This window comes from Odontesthes bonariensis, chromosome 1, assembly GCF_027942865.1.
Source record: "Odontesthes bonariensis isolate fOdoBon6 chromosome 1, fOdoBon6.hap1, whole genome shotgun sequence".
In the NCBI taxonomy this organism is placed as follows: Eukaryota; Metazoa; Chordata; class Actinopteri; order Atheriniformes; family Atherinopsidae; genus Odontesthes; species Odontesthes bonariensis.
The window spans coordinates 9,309,945-9,337,112 of record NC_134506.1 but is presented as its reverse complement, the minus strand read 5'-3'; the positions used below and the strand labels follow the sequence as shown (position 1 = coordinate 9,337,112).

Below are 27,168 nucleotides of genomic sequence, written 5' to 3'. Positions count from 1 at the left end.
GGCTGTAAAGCCAAACTTAATGTATGCTGCCTCATACTTTCTGATTTTAGTTGGCCAGTTCTTTCGGTCTCTTCCTAGTCAAAAATCTGTCCATTTTGGCTAAGCTACCTACACACTAGCTTGAGGAGCAGCGCAGCTTGAGAACAGGCGCAAACCGCCAGGTCTACGATGTTTTGACTGGCAGCCAATCAGAAAGACAAGCATGGCAAATAACATTTCGATATGATATATTATTATAAATTGTATTTTACAATACTGATTAAAAAAATGTGACAATTTTTTTATAATGATGTTTTAAAAAAATTTAATTCTATTTTTTATTTTTGCATTTTTTTTTCTTATCTTCACTCCAATTTTCTGAGGCCCCCCTAGCGCCCCCTGGCGGCCCCCACTTTGAAAACCACTGGACTAGGAGGCTGCTGACCAAGAAATAGGCCTTAAATCCAAATATTCGAGCTCAATTGTGACCACGTGAACAAAGAAGAAACCCTTTGGAGAAAATGTTTACAAACATAAGACAAATAATTGAGTTGCCACAATAACCAATGAAACAAGTTATATCTGTTATATCTGAACACTGAAAGAGCGAAACTGGCTAATGACACCTTAATGACAACATTTATTGATTTAGTATTTCACGTCAGAGGTGGATGCCTCTTTTCAACAGTATTCTGTTGGGACGTTACGTCTCTGGTTACTTTTTAACTGCTTCTTTTCATGGAAGCAAAGGTCACGTTCTCCTCCTGCTATGTTCTCTCCTACGACGGTCGTATTTAGCCATGACATACCTCAGGTTCTTCAGTGCCGCCACCGCTAGAATGCCACTCAGCAGCAGCAGGGTGAGAATGTAAGGGTACAACAGCAGGGTACCAGCCAGGCGCTCCAGTGTGTCCAGGGGCAACAGGCCAAAGGCCTCCTCACACAGATAGAGACTAGCATCAAAATCCCTGTAGGAGGAGAGGTGAAATGAGGAAGAAAGGAGAGGGATGGCATGGACAAGCGGGGGAGCACAATTAAAAGACAGAAGCATGGATAAGGAAGGTGACAAAGGGAGAAGGGAGTAAACTTACCAGTTAGTTGCTTAAACCAACACAACACATCATTTTTGTTACATCTATAGTTTCTTTAGCTCGTGTTCTTCAGGCACAAATATATGAATTAAAGAGGGGATGTATTAAACTTTTTAAACCGGACATGGAATACATTTATCGACAAATATGTGAAATTTCAAAATGTCATAATAAGCGGGTAAGCAGTTTAGAAATATTCAGCAACTTGTGCATCATTCTTTGCACGATTAGCTCCAGGGGCTCCACAGCAGCCTTTGTGCTAGGAGAGCCAGCCTTCTTTATTTGTTTGTTCAGCCTCTTTGCGTCGTTGAATGTGATGCTGCGGCCCGAAGAGATGGCTGCCAAAGAGAGTTGTACTCCCCATCAGAGAGATGCAACATTTTGGTGCAGACACTGAAGCAACCAAGCTTCCTTAAAAAGTACAGTCTGTTCTGAACAGAGATGTATAGTAATGAAGTAGAACTACTTCACTACTCTACTTAAGTACTAAAATGCTGTATCTGTACTCTACTGGAGTATCATTTTTTTCTCCTACTTCCACTTTTACTTCAATACATATTTTCAATGAGTTTAGTACTTTTACTCCGATACATTTTTTATGTGCTGCATCGTTACTCGTTATTATAAACATGTTAGGAATCATTCCAAACCCCACAGTCACTCCAGTTCAAGTCTAACATCCCGTTCAGAGTATATGGTTACTATAACAACCGTTGCATCCAATTTTACTGTGGCGCGAAGTTATACACGACGTAGATTTAATGTGTGCAAACTGAAGGGTGAGAAGACCGCTCGTGCTGCACTCTGCTCAGCCTCTTTCGCTCTGCTGCCTGCCTGCGTCGAGAGAAAGTGCTTTGTTTGAACCAAAGATGGAAGAACCAGAAACACCTTCAACTTCGAGTGATCGTGGTGGTGGCGGTGAGGAAGAAGACCACCCCTGGCCCTACTTACAGACTCTGTTTTCATTCGCCGGAGTGAAAGACAATTCATACAAAATGAAGTGCCTACTATGCCTCCCGAGAGATTGCGAAATATTGGCCTTCAAAAATGACAAGGATGAAAAGAAAATGTGTAATGTGTGAAGTGATGGGAGATGCTTTAAAAGGGGAAGGGACATACTTGTCAATACATATTCTTTTGTTCAAAAGAGTTAAGCTCAATGTTTTAAGGTGCTCTTGTACACTCCGCTGTACTGCTGTTACAGCCAAACATTTTGAATAATATAAACAATTTGATTTTCAAACTTTTGACTGATTTCTTTAATAACTACATTACACAATACTTTTACTTTTACTTTCAGTACTTGAGTAGTAATTTTGAAAATAAACTACTTGCAATACTTAGGTACAAAACATGTTTAATACTTTAGTACTTCCACTTATGTACGGTGCTTAAAGAGCAATTCTACTTCTACTCAAGTCACTTTTTTGATAGAGTACTTGTACTTCTACTCAAGTCTGAATCGCTAGTACTTTATACATGTATGGTTCTGAAGTCCTCCACTAGTGCATTCTTTCTCAGAAATAGTGTTTGGCTTATTTCTGGTCCTCTAAAATCTACAATTGTCTCTTTTTTTCGTTGACATTCAAATTGTATGATTATTCCCACACAATGACACAAAGGGGTCAACCCATTCCCTCAGCCTGCTGTCATTAATAACACTCTGGAACTGCAGAGTCAACCGAGTGTTTGAGGCAGTAACAGCCTCTCCAGGACAGTCATGGTGTGGGACTGCTCTGTAGCCACTGAGGGCAGATGGATGAGAACTACCGGTACCGGAACGAGCCAGGATGTCATCCACGCAGTAGAACTGTTTTTTCTGACCCAAGCTAAGGTTGAAGAGGTATTATAGAATTCCACATGGTGCCTGAACTGAACAGCTGACACCACTGGGACCTGCAGACTTGTTTGGGTTCAGTCTCTCCAGCTGCTGGAGACATACCAGCTGGAGGGAGAGGTGGGGGAGGTCTCAGTGTGTCCCCCTGCGGGGGGAGATGTCGGTCAGGCTGTGCTTAGATCCATGATTTAGGTGCAGGGGGACATTACAGAGCAGAGGTTTTGCTGTTGGCAAGTGAGGAGCATGAACTGCACCTACTGAAAAAAACGATCAGCTCAGTGGCTCTGTCCAGGCTACCATCTGTCTGATCCCCCTTCACCTTAAAGCCTGTGATCTTTTTCATCCCTGAACACACAGCTCACGTGGTTCTGCTGGAGTTTACTTCCTAGCTTTTTTCCGTACACCTCCTTGCTCTCTTATTTTTCAAAGCGACTTTGAAGAAACTTTGCACACAGGAGCATGTTTCTTCTTTTTAGAAAGAAGAAGCTTTCTTCCAAACAAGCTGCACCTGCGCAGTCTTTTTCTAATTGTACTGCCAGGGACTCTGAACATGCCAAGTCAGGCCAGTGGAGTCTGAAATGTAGCTCTTGGAAGTTTTTAGCAGTTTCTCAGAGCATTGCATGGTCTGACCTTGATTTTGAGGTTGCCACAGCCTGGCTGTAACTTATGTTTTTAATACCGATTGAAGTTGTTCCACATTTAGCTTCTGCATTTTTTGCCTTGTTTTTGTTCAATAAAAAAGGGCCAGATGATTTTTAGTTATGGGTGTGCTCTCTTTAACACATGACCCATGGTATTTAAAATGTGACAATACATTTTTAATTAGCCCTAAAACTAAACAAATGCATAAGGGTCTGGCAAGTTCTGAGCAGAGCTGGATGATGTGTGGAGACCTGCATGTGGGTCACTTCCACATCCTCTGGGAACTATTCAGCCTTATTGCACTGAAACAGTGAAAGATATCGATTCAGCAATGAGCTTTCAGATCAAACAAGATTTCCACACAATATATTTGGGGAATATTAAATCCACAATCAATTCTTGTGATGAGTAAATAATTAAGGTCACGTTGGCAGCTAGTAAAAAAGCTATAACAAGAAAATGTCTGACTAAAAAATCCACAGTAGAAAGGGAATCATTCAGGAAACGTACAAACATTTGACTTAATCCCTGAAAACTCAGTAAACTCTATACAATACAGACTACTTACTTTCATACAGTTATAACTTGATGGAACAATTTGTAAATAACAGAAATGTGTGTGTGTATAAATGCATGCGGGTAGAGGCGGTCTTTTAGTATGTGTGGCCTGATAATGTACATATATGCATCGACCTAAATGTGCACATAGATGTAATACATGCAAACACCTTATGGTGATAAGTCACACTTAAGTAGGAGATGCAATACATAAACCCCCCTCAAGTGTGTGCGGAGAACACCTGGACTTTCTATTCATTGTTTTCTTAGTGCTCACAATGAGATCCTCCAAGACGAGCCACATTTCAAATAAATGGACATAAACTACATCCAACGTTAAGAAGTATAAACAAACAGACATGGAGTGGAATGAGGCGAGTCCTGAACATGGCTTCCCGTCTTTATTTACATAAATGATAAGAATGACATCCACTGAGTTATGTTATTGCTCTTGTATCTATTCTTGTAAGTTTGACTGTCTGTGCTTTATTCAATTTCCTTTTTTCTTTTTCAAATTTCGTATAAACCCTAAGGTAATAAGGTTTGAAATAAAAAAATTAAATAAAAAAGAAGAAAGACGTGACAATACAGCATTCAAGCCAAGAATGCGGAGAGGCTGCTTTATTTGTAGCACTTTATTTTGTAACCGTGCGATTCCTATGCAGCCTTGATCGGACAGTATACAAAAGACGATGCTTGTGCGTGAATAACAAGAACAAGAATATTTGCCTCTGAAATGTTGAGCAGAAGTGGAATCGGGTATTGAAATCAGCTATAAACTTCCATTATACATCTTACAATGTAGAAACATACTTGTGCTCTTGACATGAAGAGAGCTGAGAAAACATTAACAATTTTGACACCTGAATTTATTACTTCAATATAGCCTTGTTTATAGTTCGTAAAGTACAAATCTGCTGGCTTTTTTTCTTTCAATGCGCCTTGCATTAGCAATAACGCTTATGATAAACAATCATGTGGAAAAATACTGAACTGAGAGTTGAGATAACGCAAACGCAGTGCTAGACTCAAGGGACGAAACAAAGGAGCGCGGGGAGAAAGAAAATAAGTCAAAGCGGGAGAGAGAAACGGGAGCAGAAGGCGAGGCAGACAGAGAGCAGGGCGAGCGTTGCACTTTCCACACTCTCCTGAATAATTGAAGGCCAGTCGTGAGGCATTGCACCGGGAGCTGTGTTATCTGCCACCCCGGAGCAGCTATCCGGTGGCTGACTTGTTAACACACAAACACAACCTGATCGATGGGAGGTCTAGTGGCGTTACCCTCCAATCTATTATTCACACACACTAACACTGCAGGTGCTGTGACACGAGTGCTTCGTGAATAATGCAGTCACTCTGGGTCAAGTTAAGAGTTTGGCACTGGTGCACAGTATACAGAGTGTATATATGTATGCATGCATCAAAATCTGCTTTTATAGGACAGATGTTAGACTGTTCAACAGAATCATTTCAGTTCACGTTTGTGTGTTTGTGTGTTCATACCTCGTCGGCCCCAGGGCAAACTTTGACTTGATGAATTTAAAAATGTGTTCATCTGATCTGAGCTGAAGTGCTTTCTGTAAACAAACACACACAAGGATAAGGTCGTCTTGTCAGGATTGAAGATCAGCCTCAGATTCAGAAACAGGTAAATAACCAAAGCTGTCATCATAAAGTGAGGTTGCATCACCGTTATAAGTTTTAGAAGCAGGAGGAGGAGGAGAGGAGAGCTGCAGTGGAAGAAAGAGGAGGATGTGATAAGCGTTAGCAGACAAGAAAACAGAAAAAAGAGGGAAGGAGAGGATATGTACAGGAGAGAGGCAGATAGAACGGTGAAAGGAAGTATACGAGGTAGGGCAGAAGAGAAGAAGCACCTTGGTCAGGTAGTTGATGGTGAGGGTGAGAAGGAGAACCAAAGCACTGTGGAGAATAGCTTTGGCCAGACGCACCAGCAGGCTCCCTGTCTTCAGACCAGTCTGCATGAGCACACAGTAATAATTCATCAATACATCTGTTATTGTCTGAATGCACTTTACATTTTGGAGTGTGAAAATAGCACAGCGATTCTGCCATATTTGAAACATTATTCCCTTCTTTGCAGTGTAGTCTTCACATCTACAAACAAAATATTTTTCAATTATTTGTAAAAGGTAGGAAATGTGTATTTGTAAAAAAAAAATGCACCGCATGTTTAATATGTTCAAGATATCTTGCACACAACTACTTTTAATTTCTCACAGAGTGACATCTACCAAACTCTAATAAGTCAGCACAGTAATTAGTTTTCGCAGTCACACACCTGTGGTTACTCCTGCACGAATAATATGCAGAACGTATAGCACTCCGCTGCTTCACAGAAGGACATCTCTGAGTTTGGGTTAAAGCAGCTCTTACCAAGGCAGGAAGGTAAAGTATTGCTGGTTAAATATAGAATCTATTTTGTTGAGATGGACAATTCAATTCAAACTGTTGGCATGCTTTCTTTCCACTGTTAGCAAAGCTTTCATCCTTTAAAAAGTTACTGTTGCTGATTTTCATACAAATAGTTCCAATTAAAGATTGTGTTGTCCTTGCCAATCTCTGTTTATTCATACCAATGCTTTAGCATAAACTGACCAATAATTCAATAATTGGAACAATGTTAATGTTAATGAATATTTTTGCCAAAAATCCTGTGACACATATGACATCGACTCAGTCAGTTAGTCAGTACTGTGAAATCGTTGATGGAAAACAGAGTGAAAATATTATATTTCTGGTAGTTTCACTCAACTGTTTACATACAGGGGACTGATTTAGTCATTAGAAATCATTTTGATCAAACAATGTTCACAGGCCTGACATTCAGTCTTTCTCAATCACAATAACAAAAAGTGGCGTGCTGTTGGATGATGGTTCTGACTAATTACGGAATATAAAAACTCGCTGTAACAAGATGGCATCCAAACATCTGGCCGTTTTCAATTCAACATGTGTTTTATTTGACATTCTATTCTATTTCTCTTTTTTCCTAATCTTCTCTAGACATTTACTATCATTAACTATGGCAAAGAAAAAAAATAGATTGTTTTTACATACGGTGCATTTAAAATAATTCATACAGATTTCTTTTTTCTACATTTTGTTATAGTATCAGACCCTTACAGTCAAGTCCTTATCAAAGATTAATGCTCGTAAATGATTGTGTGAAAATAATAAGTACAACTAGTTAGATGTATTCATGAATCCAATGACAAACTAAATTACACTGAGAACCCCGTAATTAACTACCTGATATGTAGAGACAGCAGGAATCTAAGGTTCATTTAATCAACTTACTTGGCAATGTCTGATGAAGAGTGCAGATACGATGAAGCTCAGGACCAATGATCCCAATATCATGGAGTTACAGAACTGAAGAAGCCACACGCTCAGCAAGCCACAAACTTGCACGAGGTACAGAGTGGTAACCTGGAGAAGCACACGGTTTTATGGGTCAGTTTGTGCAGGTGATGTGCACTAAATACATATGTATTCAGCAGTGGGCCTCAAAGGTTACATTTATTCTGGTCCCGAGTCCCCTCCACATTCAGAATGAGATTCAGTTCTGGACTTTCCCAGGGCCACTCCAAAATGCAAAGTAATGTCTTGTCCATGTCTGTCACTTGTTCCAAGCCAGAAGAAAACCACTCATCAAATAAAGACCCGCTACAAATCATAATCTGGCACGGCAATGAATCATTTTGAGCGCAACACACCTAAATAAGTGACGACACCCTCTTTAACCCATTTAGGCCTAAAACGCCTGGAAAAGAATGCCTGTAAAACCTATGGGCGATTTCAGAAAGACCCCCTAAAACCTGAAGTTTTTCTGGAAATTCAGCAATTGTGTCAACGCCTACTAAATGATTGATTTCTCAGCCTCTGTAGCAGATAGAAACAAAATTCAAAAAGTATTTGACAGCTTACACCTGTGGCTTTCTTTGGAAATTTATTTGCATATAACTTCACGAAAATAGAAAATGTAAAAAGTAAAGCGCAGGAACAGCACTATTTTCAATTAGAAAACAGTAATAAAATAAAATAAAATAACAGTGTGGCATCTGCAGGTAAATCGACTTTCACCCCTGGTGTGCGGTTGAAATCTCTCCGTCGATTACGGTGGTAATTGTCAGTCTTCCACTCACATTCAAACCCTTCAAAATCATCCTCGTTATCGTCATCTTCAAACATATGTGCCAGCTATAAAGCTCGATCAATTGGGTCAGCACGTTCATCAGCATCATCAAAGCCAAGAAACTCTGAAATGTCTTCCCACTGAAAGTTCTCCATGCTTGTTCGATGTAACTTACTTAACTTCAAAACAATGACACGAGGAACATGACGACACTCTCACGTGTCTATTATAATGCATTTCATTGGCGCAGAGGTCAATAATTGGTGCAAAACAACCCTTGTACAGGAAAAAAGACGTGTACGCTTTCCCGGCCTCAAAGGTAGAATAACGCAACAGCGCCCCCGGCTTTCAAGGTAGAAATGCGGCAATGCTTTCCCGGCCTCAATGGGTTAAAATGTAGAAGGAAATGAGTGCTGAGGTTAACAGACCAAGGAGTTCTGGGAAAACCTCAGAGAGAGAAAGCGTTTTCTCCTCTTTCTCAGGGGAAGTCGGTTTAGTCTAGCTTTCCAATTCTTACACTGGAATACTATGTGAACAGCAAAAGGAGTCGCCTGAGAATAGAATGTTGGACGGGCACCCTTTAAAACATGTTGATGGTTAATGCTTTGTTTACTTGAAAGGGTGGATGTGTCACTGAAGTTTAAATCACAAGTTAGTCGCAACATTCACCTCCATCTGCACTGGAAGAAACGTGAGAGATGAATAGTTAAACATCTGAGCAAACAACAGCCCATCTATCTGAACAGCAACATACTGAACAGACGGAAAGAAACACTAAGAAAAGACTGCACAACTTCAAGTGAATGAGGGCCACGCTGGAGTTTAGTATCCACAACTTGTAGAACATACCTGTGTAGTTGTTAAGAGGTCGACACAGTCCAGGGTGTAAATGATGAGAGCCTGAACAAGGAGGATGAACTGGTTGAACTGCCACGTCAAGCAGAAGCAGAATGTCGTCACATACATCAACCACACCATCACCTTCTGTGGAGGGAAAACACACGCACACACACACACACACACACACACACACACACACACACAGAGTTAGATACTTGAACTGTGATTCCATTTCACCTGTGCTGCAAGTATTTATGGAGATGATAAATTATTGAGAGAATCAGCTGGGTGTTCCATGTCAAGGCCAATCTGTGAGATGAGGACGGCCAATGGCTTTGATCTGTGTGTGCGTGTGTGTGTGTGTGTGCTGTACCTGCTGTAAGGCAGTGAGCTGAGGCCTGAGGTAACAAGTGATAGCAGTGACCTGCAGTGCAAAGAAGGGCAAAGACCAGTTCTCTCTGAGGGAGATGGTGAACTCCACACGAGTGGTATCGACCCTGAAAGGAGGAAGCAAATGAGAGATTAAGTGATGGAAAGATACGCAGACAGTAGTGATGAGTTTTGAAAACGATGTAGTGGAAAAACGTTTAACTAGCAACCGAGTATGACAAAGTGATGCAGAGAGCAATTATTTTTATTTTAATGAATCCATGTGGCGCGTGTGTCCATCGGCCAAAATAACCTAAGAAAGTTAGTTGTAAACCACTGAGACTCTGTTTTACAATTTAAAAAAATCTATCTGGCCGATGTATTGATCCAAACCGACAGCAGAGAAAATGTCAGCTGGATTTCTGACTCTCCTTCGACTTTCAGCTGCCTTTCCACAACATGCCAGGCAACCCAAACCTTACAAAAACCTCACTAACATGAAAAGAAACCAGACACAGCTCTTTTATCTGGAGAGATGAATGTATAGATCGTGTAGAGAGATATATTTATCATGTTTTTTTTAATCATTAACATTTGCGTGTGGTGTTGTGTACAAAGTAAACTGTAAACGGAGCACCGATTTTCAAAGGAACCATCTGACTGATGTGATGTATGAGAGGGAAAAAGTATAAAGTCATTAAAGTACGCCACCAAACCAAGGATCCCATAAAGTTTCTCATGGGTTGTGTATTTCACTGAATAGGAGACAAGTCCGCTGCCATCAAACGCTGATCTTCGCTGAAGGCTCAATAACAGTTATGGTTACATTTTAGATGTTATGAATGAGTGATTTATCAAGTTTAAATGATATCATCGAAATAGAAAATATTTCCAGAAAAAAGCAAACAAAAGGTTTTGGATTTTTGATTCTGCATGACAATAACCTGCTACAAAGTCTGTTGGTGGATGCAGAGTTTTTGAAGATACGAGTGGGGCGCATCGAGGAAAAAAGCTTTGGGAAGCACAGCTTTATTAAACTTTGTCACTTTACTGGAATCAGCACTATTCAGTTAGATGATGAACAATTAGTCTATTCAAACTGAAAAATGTACGGTATGTCACGGTGTCTCCTCTTTCATAATCAATACAACAGAGGAGACGCCACAACAGGACCGCTCCCCAAAACAAAAGGGGAAGCTACGCTTGGCAACACTGGAGGCAATGAGCTGTAACTGCCGCTGATGACAGTCAGTGCAACGGTCTAATGAGTGGAAATAAAGCAGGGACAACTGAAATATACCTTTTTTCTGCAACGCAAATCCTTTCTTACAAATCATTTGTGTAATTGCATCATGTATTGTTTACTGTATAAGTTCAACGTTCGCTACAGTGAAGTCTGGATTTCGTCTTTTTGCTTGATTTTACTGACTGTCATGGCCCACCATCTCGGCTCTTTTTCTTGCCCTTCTTTCCTTGAAGATGACCTGGGAGGATTGTAAATAACTGGCTGCACCTGAGAGGTGGGAGGAGCTAAGCTTTTAAAAATATAATGTTTACACATTTTCCACACGCACTTTCAAGCATCCACTAATGCAGTTCGCTTCCGATGCTCTACTTTTCCACAACCTATCACAGTTTGGCTTTGTCAATGAACGTGAACGCAATTTGGGTTTCTTAATTTAGCACTTTGTGGATTCTACTCCTGTCTTGCAAACCTGAGCCAAGTTGGTGACACTGTTGGATATCTACTGGTAAACATTTGGAAAAGCTTACTTGTTAAAGGAGCATTCAAAGAGCATTCACCAACATCAACTGTTTCAAACAAGGTTTATGAAATTCTACTGGTGATAATTAGACATCAGTTGCTGCAAAACTTGGACAAATGCCGATATGTAAAGATATATCCCACTTCTACACATTTTCAGAACACACTGGAGGGAGGTTTAAATGTGTATTGGAGGTTGTGTCTCTCTACCCGCTTTTTTATTGAACCAACTTAGAGCTGACTTCATAATAAACCCTGAACCCTGGTTGAAAAGGGGAATTGGGTAATAGTTCCAAGTTCAAGGTAACAACACCGACGTGAAAAATTCTTTGCCCTTTTAGAAAAGGACACAGCTGTTTCCCCCAACCACGACTAAACAGAAACATAAAATGATTTACTAACCTGTTCAGAATGTACCAAACTCCAGCGAGCATCCCAGCAAGCCAAGAACCAGACAGGAGCCATGCTGTGAGGTACAGAGCGATCACGTACACAGCTTGGAGGGAAAACACTGTGTAAATGTAGAAATACACTGGCTCCAGATATGACTGGACCACACACACACACACACACACAAGAAAGGCATTCATTAGGCACTGTGAATGAAAACACATTGTTGGCATGAGTAAAAGCAGCTGAATCAGGCACTCTGGAACACTGTAACATTTTCAAAGTTTGGTCTGATATTTCACTTCCTGTCACTATAGTTTTATAGTGAGATAGCTGACGGAGCTTAATAACTGACGTCAAGTCAATAGAGAAACCTTTTCCCACAGTATGAAAGACAAAAAAAAAGTAAAATGCTGCAGCACATGCTCAGATAGTCGCTGTCATCGACAATCCTGCATCGCATTAGATGTAAATTAGGTGGTTTGAGGCAAGACACTACAGGTGAATAGGGTAATATTTAAAAATAATATATATCACCATGAAACTTCCTCAGTTGATTACTTATGCAAGTATGAAAAAAAAAGTATTTAATTATGCAAATTAGGCATTATCTCATTAAATATGTGCAAATTTGCATATATTTCCGGACGCTAGGTCTGAACGTATGATAAAGCCAGGTGCAAAATTATTTTCATTTTGTTTACACACAAAATGAAAAGAAAATTACAGAGGGATTTAATTTCCTAGGAAATCAAAATATATAGTTACAAAATAATCTAGAAATGTGTAAATAGTTGAGTGCGAACTACTGCTTTACACGCCTATATCACTTTAATTTATTGGTCAAAAAGAAAAGAATGTTCAAAGAAACAATTGTTATGACTGTAGATATCGATGTAATCTTTTCTTGTGTAAAGTAAATGATGTGCTACCTGTATGGGCAGCAATCTGTAGAGAACACCGAGAAAAAGCTCCTGGTAGATGTTCATTCGCTGTAAGAGATTAATGGTCCTCTTCGATTCTGTCAAGTTGTCATGGATCAACTCTGAGAGTCCTACAAGCACACATGAACACACTTGTAAAAAAAAAAAATGTCAATATGTCGTAACCACCTTTTGTAGAATGACTCACACATGTAAATATCACTGGCTTCAGGGTTTGGCTTGGCTCACTTACAGAGCATCAGAATCAGAATCAGAAAGAAAGGTGGTTCATGGTGTTAGAAAACTAACAGTGTTAAAAACGCTTCTTCTGGCTACAGTAAATCGCCCCTAATTGCTTAGAGCACAATAAATGTCTACATCCATCAGTGCATTCAACCTCAGCAGCGCTAAAACAAAAGAAAAACAACAAAAAAAGCAGCACAATTGTGCTTTGTCGTCTCCAGAAAACAACTCCTGAGGTGGAGAAGTTGTAATTTCACACAGGAAAAAAAAATGCGAGGAAGCAGGAAATCTTTGCCGGGAAGAAAATTCTTCCAAAGAGGCTTTAAAAGCCGCAACAAGAAAGGCTTTAAAATATATTAACAATCATGTCTTCTGATGATTTATATGTAGGAGGTGCATCTCATAGCGATGAGCCCACAGAAAATGATCTTCTCTGCTTTAGAGTGTCAACATCTCTAATCTTGCTGTTTAGATTTGATTGCCTGCGACTTTTCTGTCGTCTCCCACTCACATCAGAGCTATTTTTGGCCAAAGCAGTCTGCGGGTTTTTTAGCACAGAGAACAACAACCAAACTGAGAAGCCGGTTAAGCAGCTAAAGACAGATATTTCCCTGGATGGATGGAATAAAAGTTGAAAATTGGGATTGTTTTTGCTGGAACAAACATGACTCCAGCTGAATATCAATGTTATGCTGGATATGTCAGCAGGGCAACCGTTTCTGTCTAGTTCTCCGAATGACCTCTAAAGCTGAAAATATGTCGGGGGTTGTGATCAGAGTTTGCTTCTTCTCCTGGAAGTAATGCATTATCTAACAATGTATTTAAGTTCGAGTGAAATAAGGGATGATGGGGAAACTGGGTGAGAGGGCGAGCTTCTGCTGCAGGTTCAGATCTGCCAGCCTGGTTAGTGTCGTGTTCGCGATCCACGCGAAACCATAAAACACCAGCTTTGTTTTTTCCAAAACAAGTGAACATTACCACCCACACATGACCCATTCCATTCCATTTCATCTTCAACATTTTGTTTTGAATAGTACTTTTTCCCACATTCCTTGAGACCTTCTACTATATTATTATACATCTGTGCAAATTATTTACATCTAAACTTTTTATTCATTTTGAGGGTATAATTACTGTGTTTCTATTATATACATTACAGATCTTATTAGATCACAGATGTGTGATATTATATTATTTTTCCTCGATAAGGATTTTAACTTGAACTTCCAATGTGTCTGCAAATTACATTTCATCAAAACCCAACAAAATGAATACAGATACATTTATTTCTCAATGACAATGAATTACAATTGTCTGTTAACAGCACTAACATTTCCATGGTATGGGAACGGAGCAGGACTGACTTCCCTCAGTCGCTGTCCTTATCTGTGGCAGAGTTCTGGAATTGATCTGTTGTTGCTGCATCTCCTCTGCGCCTTTAGGTGCGATGAGCTCCCACTGGCTGGTCTTTTAGCTCCCCCACTGTGCTTAGACTCACAGGTGTTGCTATAGTTTCGAACCTTGTGATTGAATCGCTGCAACTCGCTCCAATGTTGCGTCATAATATCTTGGGTACATGCAACATTTAACATTTGCTCCTGCTGGTTTAACTGAGACTCTGCACATTTTTGCCTTTCTTTTTTAATGTCCTTTAAGCGCTCGGTGGGTGTCATTACTTATTTATTCTCGTATTGACGTTTATCTTATATTTTGTCCTTTGCAGTGCACTGGTTCCACCATGTCATTCTGTATCATCCCATTTTGTTTTCTTACTACACATCTTGTGTTGAGAAAAAGACATCTGAAGCACCACTGTATTCTAACTTCCCAATCCCTCTCTACTCTACCCTCATACCTTCTCTCTTATTCCTGAGACTGATGCATCCTTCCATTCTCTTTCTTGACTCATTGATGTCTTTCTTCCTCCTCACTTTTTCCCTTCCCTGTCAGTTTTTTTGTCATCTATTTCATTCCTTTCTGACACTTCATTTTTCCATCCTTGCCTTTATGCGTCCCGAGTGTCTCCTGTGACGGGAATGGAAGTGAACAGAGAGTACGAAAGCAAGGCAGGTCAGACAGTTCCTCAGATAGAACATAGCTCAATCATTAGCCTCAGTTGAAAATCAAGCCAATTTCCAACGAGGAAGCTGGCATGAAAAAAATAACTGAAAGTAATGCGACTCATTTCCTAAAGTCCAGCATGTGGACTGCTTGGTCTGGTGGAAAAATGATGTGAAAAAATATATATTATTTTTCAAAAAGTTAGAGAGTGAACCCGCTGGTGTCTTTAGTCAGTTAATGAAGTGATTATTAGTTTCATTAGCTGGTTGGAGGCAGGTTGGGCCATGTAAATATCTAAATGATATCACGCCAAGATAAAGAAGCTAAGAGTCAATGTGTTGGTTTTGGTATAAAAAAGCGTGACGGGGAAAAAGATCACTACATCCCAACACTTTGTTGCTACTTGGCCTGGATTCTTACATGTTCTTTTAGGCTTGGAAGCAATGACATTTCAGAAGCCATGTTGCTTTAGTTTACATTCTTCTTATTGTCAGCAGTTGATTTTCTTCACTAAAATATTATGGCAAAGTCCCAAAGACCTACGAACATGACACATCATGGCATAGACCCGGCACCTGCTACGACTCAGAGGCTAGGTTTTGTTGTACTGTGTTGATAGTTGGCACTGCGGTGACCAAGTGTACATTTTGGTTATCATCTAATTAACAATTAATTAGTTGTGATATCGAACTAAAATTTAAGGCTAAACATAGAGCTGTTCAAGTTACTTGCATTCCCCAATTACCTCCTCCAACTTTTTTTTTTTTTTTTTGAACAAGGTCTTTTTAATTTGAGATTTTCACTATATGCAAAATACAAACATAATACAAACAGTACTTATTCCCTGGCACTTTAAGCACCAACATTTTCATTTTCAGTAAGTTTCAGTAAGTAGTTAGTAAGTTAAGTTCAGTAAGTTTGTAGAATTGTGCTTCAAATAAAGAACTTTATTTTGACCAGATTGCTGTTTAATAATTTACAAGTCAATATTGCCTATATGGACAGCGATTTAAAAAAAAAAACTGTAAAACTGCAGTGTTAAATGCAATGCGGTTGAAAATTTGTGCTGATGCACCTAAGAAAAAAAGTTAGGCGCACCAGTGCAACCAGTACAAAAAGTTAGTCTAGAGCCCTGTGAGTCACGTAAACAACTATAGCAGAGACAGAGAAAACATGTGACACTAAAAGTAAGGGGTTCACATGTATTACAGGGTTACATTTTCTGCTTCCATTTGATCCACAAAAGCCAAGAAAGGCTGCCAGGTTGCGTACAATTTCAAAATTGACCCTTGGAGTGGCTATCTTGTTTTTTCTAGCTTCAAATGTTGCATAGTCTCTCTGATCCGGTGGGAATACGAAGGGGGAAGAGGGTCTTTCCATCTGAACAGGATCAGACGTCTGGCTCGTAGTGTACAAAAGGCCCCCATATTGGACTTACAATTACTTAAATTCACAGCCTGTGGAGTGACGCCAAAAAAAGCAGTAAGAGGGGATGGATCTATTGGCTCCATTAATATTTCAGAGAGAGTATTTACCTCTTCCAACTTAAAATACAACTCTGCTAAAAATGAACTTTTTTTTTATGTGTTACAACACGTTTCACAAGCAAAATCAGAAACGAACACTGTGGCTGAGAATTTCTGCTTTGAATCTGCAGAGTACTGTCGTCAGCCTCAGAAAGAGTCAGACAGCCTTTACGTCTCACCCAGAGACGTCAAACTGCAGTAGAGTTGCATTCACTTCATCTGCAGACATGCAGTGTTTCATCAGGAGTACCAGGGAGGACATGGGTCAGGAGTCCTCCGTTTCACAAATTTGATTTTTTTTCCGACAAAACCAATTAGAAATTGTGATGCTATTCCATTTATTTGAGAAACACTGAGTGCAAGCAGACATGTCCAGTAAGTCCTTCTCCTTTTAAGACACCAGCGCTGACAGCCTCCACCGGCCGAAGTTCACTGCTGTGGCTCCTGGGACTCCACCGCTTCGTGCAGCTAAACCACAAGAGAGCGGTCCACCAAAACTGACAGCCATGTTCATAAAGTAAGAAAATAATAAGGGCCGCTAACTCACGTTCAAAGAGTGCCAGAATCAGGCAAACAACTTTTCAGCAGCACAGCAAGAAATGGGAGCGCTCCCGGGGCAAAGCGAGGCAAAGCAGTGCATTCCTCAGAGAGAGACAGCTCTGTCACAAGGTGGTGACTTCCCTCTCCCCCACTCTCAAGGTTGACCCAGAAACAGCTGGTTTTGCCACAAAACTGATGAAGAATTGATGCACACAGTCACAGTAGCTACCGGGTTGCCGGCTGTCCAGCTGCCCGTCTCTCTTTCCCTGGACAGAAAGTCAATAAGACCTACGCAGTAAGCCCATGATTCTGGGGCTCAAGGACTGAGAGTTAGCAGGCCTGATCATTTTTAGGCTCCGTTTGTTCTTGCCAATATGAGCGTAGCAGAGTGAAAGCTGAGAGGCTGAGCTGTCAGTGGAGCTCATAACATAGATCCCCACTCACTGAATGAGAAAGAAGTTGAAGAAGTTGAGTAATGCCTCCTGCAATAGTGAGGCTGCAAGAGCCCCCCTCAGTGCCCCCCAGGCACGGCACCTGCAGGTGCACCCACAGGTTGTGTGTGTGTGCTAAATACCTCACTGCGTGTGCTCTCAACTTAAAGATGGGCTAAATGAAGCTCTGGTGTTTTTTTTTGTTTTTTTTTAAATAAAAAAAAAGAAAGAAAAAGTTTAGTGTTTTGCCTGTAAACATAACTTGTGTTACATTGAGGTTAATTACAGCCAAATACCCTCTAAGACCCTCACCCTAGAGACCAAACAGTGGAACTCCGGACAGCCAGTGTTTCACTATCCAAACTTAAAACAAAGGAGAAAGAAATAGAAGAACAACATGAAACTAAATCAAAATCACCCATATACCTCAGAGAAGAGAAACTTTACAATACATGCAGTCTGTAACAAATCTTTGCCTCAGAAAATCAGTTAACATCTACAGCTCAACAAGTATTTATTCAAAAATGTATGTGTGAGGTATGTTTTCTTTGCTTGTTCTTGCCACCAAACACTAAAAGGTTAAATGCTTGCATACTGCTCACACCCTGATCACTTTTGCTCTCAACTATAATGTGTGTAGTGCTTCTATGATACAAAAGAAAAGTATTTTAGAATGAGGATGGAAAACTATAGCATTCACAAAATGAGCTGGGGGAACATCCACAACATCCACATTAACTTAGTGCATACCTTCTGGTATGGATGGGGCCTGCAACATTTGCTTGTAGTAGGAGTAGTACAGTCCACACTCTGTCCGAAAGGAGATCTCCCGCTCCACTTCCTGAAAGCAAAAGGGGGAATCTGGTTATATGAAACCAAGCACCTCTGTTCTGTGTAATATGGAAAACAGATATCCTGGCAAGACATGACAGAAAAAAGGAGGACTGAAGCAAAGCAGCTAATGCCCTGCTAATCCCCTGCAGCTACAATCAGACAGGTAACTCGGCTCTGGGGAATGTCTTTCCCAGGAGACATCCTGTTTGCCATGCATGATTACGGTTCTACTGCAGTGTGGGAAGAAAGAGCAAACAGTGAACCACCAGCTGCAGAACGTTTAGTCAGACATTCATCCATTACTTTCACTTTCTGCCACAGTACTCAACAGAAAAAAAAAGGATTCTTTGAAAACAGCGGCTGATTTCTTTGATAAATCAGTTTTTATGATTAAAATAAAACTAAAGTTCATCAAATTGTTTCTGCAGCACTATTGTCCCTCCACAGATGAATAAGGTTCTCGTGTTCCCAGAATCTGGTGCTTGTTAAAAACCAAAGCATATTTGTGGGTATTACTACGACGCAGTTTGTGACATTTTTCCAATAATAACTTATGATGATTATTATCCAAGCTCACATAAAAAGACCATGAAAAGCAAGTAATGGGAAGAAATTTTCCGAGTTATTTCCGCTAAAGTAGCTGATACACCAATTCAGTGAAATAACTCGTGGAAAGGACTAAGCTATTCAGGTTTTAAGCTAAACAATTAAGCTGAAAAAGCCACAAATCCTCCATGAAGCAAAACATTTATATAAGCATGAACTTCCTCCTCCTGAGAGCATGTAGTGGGCATCCACAGTGGGTGTGCACAGAGAGTGCTTGACTATCAATGACAGTAGGATGATGTACATCTTTCAGGTTTAATGACCTCAGAAGCCTCACAGCATATCTCCACCTATGTTCTCGTGCTCTTTGAAGATATCATTCGCACTTGTGTTTGAAGTTTCTTAGAGGATGTCTCTTAATTCTGGCACAACACATTAAAAATAGCAAAAAACAGGACCCTGACATTTATTAGAATTCTTTTCTAATTATTTAGATAAAACAACATGAAATGCTTTGCAGCTAATCACAAACTGCGTCATATCAATGCTGATACTGTGGTTATGCTGTAATGATCACAAACAGCACTGTAGTAAATAAACAAAGGTCTCACTTAAATCCTTATTCCCTGTAGGTATATATCTAATTTATGCAATACCACAAAGATACAAAAGCATTCCTGCAAAGCAGAAACAGTAATCAATCCAACATCGTTGATTCTGCATCAACATATTATACTTCCATTACTTCTTGTTAGCTCTCACACAGTTCTGAAAGCCCTGACGCTGTGACAGTGACACGTGAACAGAAACAGGTCGGCTTGCAGGTTACGGAGCAGGAACTCCAACTGTGGGCTGAGATTGGACAGCTGAATGCTTCAGTTGCTGACTGAAGCCTTTGAACTCAGTGACTATGTGTCAGAGCTCATCTCTAATGTGCTTGGTTTATTAAATGTTCAAACCGTGTCATTATCAATAATTCAAGTCATAACTCCTACCGTGAGCTGAGAGAACCACAGCAGATTCTCGTGTATGGCGTTGACACACCAGGCCTGAGTCACAGCCAGCAGTCCTCCAAGTATCAGCCCTGCTGCCATAGAAACACACTGTTGCCAAGGCCACCGGGGTAGAATGTCTGAACAGGAAAAAGTACCGGATAGTCCAAGCTGAGACACTCTCCCTCTAACCCCCTCTTGTAACCTAGCAGACCTTTCTGGCCCCAACATCATGTTGCTGTTGAATCTCCCAACAGCTGAGCCATCTTGCGAAAGCCCAGAATTAAGCTGTAGCTGGTTCAACTTAACTCTCTTACGAAACTGCATCCCTTGGGGAAACAGAGATTATCTATAAATTCTTGAATCCTTTGATGAGCTATATCCAGGTAGATAAACAGCATGCTCCTGGGTTGATCTATAGAAGCTATCCAAATCCATTAATGAAATAAATGTCAAAGTGGTGTGTTTTTCTTGACTTGAAGTCACTCCAAATAATTAAAAGCTTTATAATTGCTTCAAGTTGCTTGCCAAAGGAAAAATTCGAAAAGCTATCTCTGAGGGAATAAGCAGGCGGTTTCCATCCCAATCCTCTTTGCCCAAGGCAAAAGAAGCCTTGGCTTTTCCCCAAGAATTATTAGAAGATGACTAATCCCCAGTTTATATTAAGGTCAAAGAGAAAAGGCCCAGTGGACAAGATCCCACATTCTTCACCACCCTAAAAGCTGGTGGACTTTGTCCCATTTCTTTGTTAGCGTGTCCTCTTTATGAATCTTTAAATAAGTCCAATCTCTGTGATGAGGTGCTTGAAGGATCCAAGGGTAGCTCCATCCAGGGCAGGCACTGCTTAGTCTCCCCCCTGCTTCATTATCTTCCAAGGCATAGATATGGACAAGTCCCTGTCTTCCATGAATTTGATCAGGCTTCTTTGCGGATCATCCACTAAGCAGGAGGAGGAAAGCAAATAAAAAGACCGACTGACGGAGCCACAGTAGTTCTGTGAACAACAGTACAGCCTGTGGATAACTGGAGCAGCCAGAGGAGGAGAGAGGGGGAAAAAAGAGCCGACTGCCGGTGACCTCTTGTCTATAAAAACACGCATGCATACAGGAAAAGAATAAGATGAGATGGGGGTGGGGGTGGGGAACACTGAGGGAACATGTTGGAACATCATTCGGAAAACGTGTGGAACATTTGTCAGAGAGTTCGAGGCTCTTGAACTATTGTAAAGCTTTGAGTGCACGCCTGAAATAAAACCCAGCGAGGCAGTGGGGCAGATATGGACATGACCTCACACCTGATGAATTTAAGAGCACAGACTGAGCCAGCTTGCCATCTGCCTACAGAGTAGTGGTCATACTAAAGCATTGTCGGACATTACATCATCAACACAGAGCGTGAGGAATGTGAGAATATTAAAAGCAGTCCTCTTTCTGATGAACAACAGCTTCTACACTAACTGCCAACCCGCCGATAACGTCAGTGGTCAGGTCAGCAGCTGCAAAGTACCAACACCACGCAGGAAGGATCACGAAAGTCACAAATTACTTTCCACCATGTTTCAGATTACTTTCCGTCCTCCTACTTGACAAGTAGACACTTTCCAGGCTATGTGTGTGTCTGAGACAGTAAGCGGTAGAATTAAGTGCGAGACAGTGGATCTCTAAGGACAGGAAATTAAATACATCCCAACTGGCGGAGGAAGCAATAGAAAGCGTTTCAAGGTAAAGACAGAGCCAGCAACCTGAGCAGTGTATTAGCTGTACAATACACCATGTTCTTCGGCTTGGAAAAGTCCAAGTGGGTTTTTTTCTGGGTGATCTGGATAAAGTAACATTTACGAAGCATGTCCGGACTAACACCTCTGACCTTCCACCCAAATGAGCTAGTAGTTTTTTTTTAAACTGAAGCAAAAGAGGATAGATTTGATAGTGCTGGTGTTGTGTTTTGGTAAAGTGAAGAGCAAAACTTCTGGAAAATTGTCTGATACACAAACCCCAATTCCAATTCGGTTGCAACATTGTGAAAGTTGCGCAATATCCCAACTTCATTGGAATTGGGTTTTGTGTATCAGACAACTGAATGAGCATAATATAGTTATATGAAAGGGTAATGGCTCATGAATGCATGAATGCCTTTTGTTTTGGTACATGCTCTTGGTCAAATGAAATGAAAATGAAATGACTGAGTGAGCTGTATTAGCACAGCTTTCTGGACAGATTATGCAAAAGGCACTAGTTTCAACAAAGTGTTTGACCGTACCTGAAATAAAAATCATTCCATGTAAATATTCGACTGAGCAAGTAGTCTTTGACTGAGGCTTCGACAGCGTTAGCAGAAGGCGCTAACAGTGGTCTCCATCCCTTCCCACACACAACAACAGTACAGGCAGTAAAACCCCACAAACTGTGTTCATCTACAGTGCCTTGCGAAAGTATTCGGCCCCCTTGAACTTTTCAACCTTTTGCCACATTTCAGGCTTCAAACATAAAGATATAAAATTTTAATTTTTTGTGAAGAATCAACAACAAGTGGGACACAATCGTGAAGTGGGATGAAATTTATTGGATGTGTCAAACTTTTTTAACAAATAAAAAACTGAAAAGTGGGGCGTGCAATATTATTCGGCCCCTTTACTTTCAGTGCAGCAAACTCACTCCAGAAGTTCAGTGAGGATCTCTGAATGATCCAGTGTTGTCCCAAATGACTGATGATGATAAATAGAACCCACCTGTGTGTAATCAAGTCTCTGTATAAATGCACCTGCTCTGTGATAGTCTTAGGTTCTGTTCAAAGCGCAGAGAGCATCATGAAGACGAAGAAACACACCAGGCAGGTCCGAGATACTGTTGTGGAGAAGTTTAAAGCCGGATTTGGATACAAAAAGATTTCCCAAGCTTTAAACTAGTGACGGCAAAACGAGGCTTTTTGAACCATTGAATCATTTTGAACCATTGTGTCATAAAGTGGTTCACTACTCGAAGCTTCATTCAATTCCCTTGGGTGACATCTACTGGCGTAGCGATTGATGCACCATAAGAAGCCCTGCGAATGTGATGCATATAATAACATGATAATAACACGTATGTATGTGTGTTGTACATATGGGTTTGTAGTACCTCCTTAAACATTGATTAATTTACCCATGAAATAATAATTTGCCCTCTCCGGGTCAGGAATGAGATCCTTCCCCAAGTGGAGGAGTTCAAGTATCTCGGGGTCTTGTTCACGAGTGAGGGACAAATGGAGCGGGAGGTTGACAGACGGATCGGTGCGCCATCAGCTGAGCCAGAAGGCGAAGCTCTCGATTTACCGGTCAATCTGTGTTCCTACCCTCACCTATGGTCACGAGCTGTGGGTAGTGAACGAAAGAACGAGATCGCCAATACAAGCGGCCGAAATGAGTTTCCTCCGTAGGGTGTCTGGGCTCTCCCTTAGAGATAGGGTGAGAAGCTCGGTCATCCGGGAGGGGCTCGGAGTAGAACCGCTCCTCCGCATCGAGAGGAGTCTGATGAGGTGGCTCAGGCATCTGGTTAGGATGCCTCCTGGACGCCTCCCTGGTGAGGTGTTCCGGGCCCGTCCCACTGGGAGGAGGCCCCGGGGAAGACCCAGGACACGTTGGATCTCTGTCAGGGGAACGCCTCGGGGTCCCCCCAGAAGAGCTGGAGGAAGTGGCCATGGACAGGGACGCCTGGGTTTCTCTGCTCAGGCTGCTGCCCCCGCGGCCCGACCCCCGGAGAAGCGGAAGATGATGGATGGATGGATGGAATTATAATTTAAAAACAATGTGAAAATTTTTGGTTTGTCATTCATATTTTCTTTGGGAGTGTGCTTGGTGTAATAAAGAGGGTGCTTGTGTTACTTCAGGTGTTTTAATTCAAGAAAAGTAGTTTTTGCACAGTAGAAGGGCTCAGACGGTTTCTTTTTTTTTTTTTTTGTCAGTTTCTCCAGCTTTGGAAAATACTCTGTCACACGGAACAGAGGAGGCTGGTGTGACAAGGAACTGTTTGGGTGGAAATATTCCCACACTTTAGAACGCTTCCTCGATGGTTGTTCCATGAGAGAATAATCCTAAACTCTGAATATCAAAAAACGAGAGCCGTTCGTAACGTATAATACGTGTAGAACGGGGACATGAACCGGGGCTTCAGCCATCATGAATACACTGAATCGCGCCAAATGTTCAAAGCTCCGCTATCAACTCGAAGCAGTCAGCTGACTCGGTCTGAATGAAGCAGTGAAGTGGTTCAAACGTCATCAGTGACGTCACATGAAGCAAGCTCCGGCCCACTGCTTCACTATAACTACCCTGTCGAGTTTTAAAGCGTGCTTCGGAGCTTCGGTGTCGGCGGTAACATCACTACTTTAAACATCCCAAGGAGCACTGTGCAAGCAATCATATTGAAATGGAAGGAGTATCAGACCACTGCAAATCTACCAAGACCCGGCCGTCCCTCTAAACTTTCATCTGGAACAAGGAGAAGACTGATCAGAGATGCAGCCAAGAGGCCCATGATCACTCTGGATGAACTGCAGAGATCTAAAGCTGAGGTGGGAGAGTCTGTCCATAGGACAACAATCAGTCGTACACTGCACAAATATGGCCTTTATGGAAGAGTGGCAAGAAGAAAGCCAGTTCTCAAAGATATCCATAAAAAGTCTTGTTTAAAGTTTGCCACAAGCCACCTGGGAGACACACCAAACATGTGGAAGAAGGTGCTCTGGTCAGATGAAACCAAAACCGAACTGTTTGGCCACAATGCAAAACGATATGTTTGGCGTAAAAGCAACACAGCTCATCACCCTGAACACACCATCCCCACTGTCAAACATGGTGGTGGCAGCATCATGGTTTGGGCCTGCTTTTCGTCAGCAGGGACAGGGAAGATGGTCAAAATTGATGGGAAGATGGATGGGGCCAAATACAGGACCATTCTGGAAGAAAACCTGTTGGAGTCTGCAAGAGACCTGAGGCTGGGACGGAGATTTATCTTGATGATCCAAAACATAAAGCCAAATCTACAATGGAATGGTTCACAAAATAAACGTATCCAGGTGTTGGAATGGCCAAGTCAAAGTCCAGACCTGAATCCAATCGAGAATCTGTGGAAAGAGCTGAAGACTGCTGTTCACAAACGCTCTCCATCCAACCTCACTGAGCTCGAGCTGTGTTGCAAGGAAGAATGGGCAAGAACTGATAGAGACTTACCCCAAGCGCCTTGCAGCTGTAATTGCAGCAAAAGGCAGCGCTACAAAGTATCAATTAAAAGGGGTCGAATAATATTGCACGTCCCACTTTTAAGTTTATTTGTTAAAAAAGTTTGACACATCCAATAAATTTCATTCCATTTCACGATTGTGTCCTACTTGTTGTTGATTCTTCACAATTTTTTTTAATTTTATATCTTTATGTTTGAAGCCTGAAATGTGGCAAAAGGTTGTAAAGTTCAAGGGGGGCGAATACTTTCGCAAGGCACTGTAGATTCCCTTGAAATGGACCAAAACTGCTGCCTTGCCTTACTTTGACAAAAGCTCACAAATCATCCTGTGCAGCATGTATCTATGTGCTCAAGATGCATTTCACGCTCACATGAGAAACAGATTGAGCACCTGGCTGACAGTGCAGGTTACCTACAGTTTAAATAAATTGATTGTTTTGCTTGATTCTTCACTCTCTCCTCAGTTCAATTCTGGAAAGAAACTCCATTCTGTGATTAGGATAATGCTTCAAAATGTGAATCAGTGTGTAATTGATGTGTCTCTACCGTTGTCAGTTTTGATTTCACCCAATCAGTTTGGATTCAGCAGTTTTTTGTGTTCTTTTAATGCTCAGACAACAGCTCTCACCAAAAACTGTGAAACTCCAACTTTCCAGCAGACGCACAGAAATCTGAACAGTTACGTCGACAGCCTCGTTAATATTAATTTGCATATGCATTAGCTCAACAAGCTTAAATTAAAGTCAATTAAATGATTCATCCAAATTAAAAACAACACTTTTCCAAATGTAGAGGTAAAGTCTAACTTAAAATAACTGAATAGGGAAACATGATGCTGTAAGAGGGCAAACAAGAAGGATGTGTCATCAATGGTAAAAAAGAATAAACAGAGAGAGGAAGTGTGACTTTGTGCATTTCTCAAGCTGAAACTGTATTGCAGACTTTAATACTTCATCATGAATATGATCATTATGTGTTAATGGGCATTTTTTAAATGTATCCATTTATTGCAGTTCAATATTATTCATGTACTGCCAATTCGCAACAAGGTTTGTCAAGGAATATCACACAGGGCCCTGTACAGTAGTTAGCTAGCATTAGCATAGCCCTCAGAACTCACAACATGTCTGCCACTCTAAATTTTAAGGTGTTTTCATCAAAAAAATGGACTGGGGCACTGCGCAAAGGTAAAGTTCCCAGATGTGCTCCTGTCTGGCTGAAACATTGGTTAATGTACTGCCACAAGACTAAATTGAAGGTGTGAGGTTTACATCATTCCTAATTCAACTTTTTAACTTTGAATACGCCACTCAAGTACACCCACTGCACTGTACACTGTCAGTGTAAACAAATTTGCACACTCAAACTAGCAAGTATTAATATAAACATACTTTATTTGTAGTATAACCCATAAATGATGGTTGTTCATTATATCTTTTCTTTTCTAATAATTTTTTTCCACTGCTGCACAGAAAAGAACTTGACTGTAAAAGTCAAAGTAAATGCACACTGACACATTTGATCAAATGTGCATGTTTAGTTGTCTTGTGAATTAACATTTTACTGTATAGCTTTTACTGCTTTTTTAAGAGAGTACAGGATAGCATTCTATGGCTAGCTGCTAACACTTGAGGCTAAGTAATGATAGCATTACTTACAGTTTTTTTTTTTTTTTAACCCAAGTCCAAAATACTATGACATGCACTACAAACCTAATATATGTAACAATGTTGAACAAACTTTTGAATCAAAACATTGGAATGCAGGTAGCTACATTTTCAGATTTGATAGGGTGTAGTTCGAGGTCACCTTTTGAGAGTCTCTGTAGTTCAAGGTGTCGTCAAGGTCAACGGTGCGTGTTCATCATGTCCACCAAAAAGGTTTCCTTTTCACTCAAACCAAGGTTTAAAGATTTCACACCTGCACTAATATTTTCATCCGTATTCCTACTGAACTAAATTGTCTGAATGTATGTTGCACAGTTTCTGGTACATGGATTCCATGTACTTTGTTCCCACAGCCATAAGGCTTTATAACAGTGACTGCTGAGTTCTTCTCAAATTGATTGATTGATTTTTATTTATTTGTTTATTTTGTCATTTAGTCATTTGTTATTATTTAGTTAGTAGTAGTATTATTATTGTTGTTTTATTGTTGTTAATACAATCATTGTAAATATTTAAAAAAAATGTTGAGCTACTTGACGAATTTGAATTTCCCCCATTGGGG

General features: G+C 40.8%; 1 protein-coding gene across 3 annotated transcripts in view; it reads right to left on the bottom strand.

Annotated features, from left to right (window-relative positions):
* dpy19l3 (dpy-19 like C-mannosyltransferase 3) overlaps window positions 1–27,168 on the bottom strand; it is a 67,987-nt gene that overhangs the window by 33,948 nt on the left and 6,871 nt on the right. For 2 of the 3 annotated variants that reach the window (XM_075469189.1, XM_075469209.1), the window contains exons 1-10: window positions 19,727–20,774; window positions 18,102–18,192; window positions 12,560–12,681; window positions 11,640–11,785; window positions 9,477–9,600; window positions 9,113–9,247; window positions 7,426–7,557; window positions 5,982–6,083; window positions 5,611–5,684; window positions 789–947 (exon numbers count right to left, since the gene is read on the bottom strand). In XM_075469189.1, the coding sequence (XP_075325304.1) occupies window positions 789–947; window positions 5,611–5,684; window positions 5,982–6,083; window positions 7,426–7,557; window positions 9,113–9,247; window positions 9,477–9,600; window positions 11,640–11,785; window positions 12,560–12,681; window positions 18,102–18,192; window positions 19,727–20,050 (1,409 nt within the window). In that variant the 5' untranslated portion in view covers window positions 20,051–20,774. Of the gene's footprint in view, window positions 1–788; window positions 948–5,610; window positions 5,685–5,981; window positions 6,084–7,425; window positions 7,558–9,112; window positions 9,248–9,476; window positions 9,601–11,639; window positions 11,786–12,559; window positions 12,682–18,101; window positions 18,193–19,726; window positions 20,775–27,168 lie in introns of those variants that run through there. The other variant, XM_075469294.1, reaches the window with a different exon arrangement.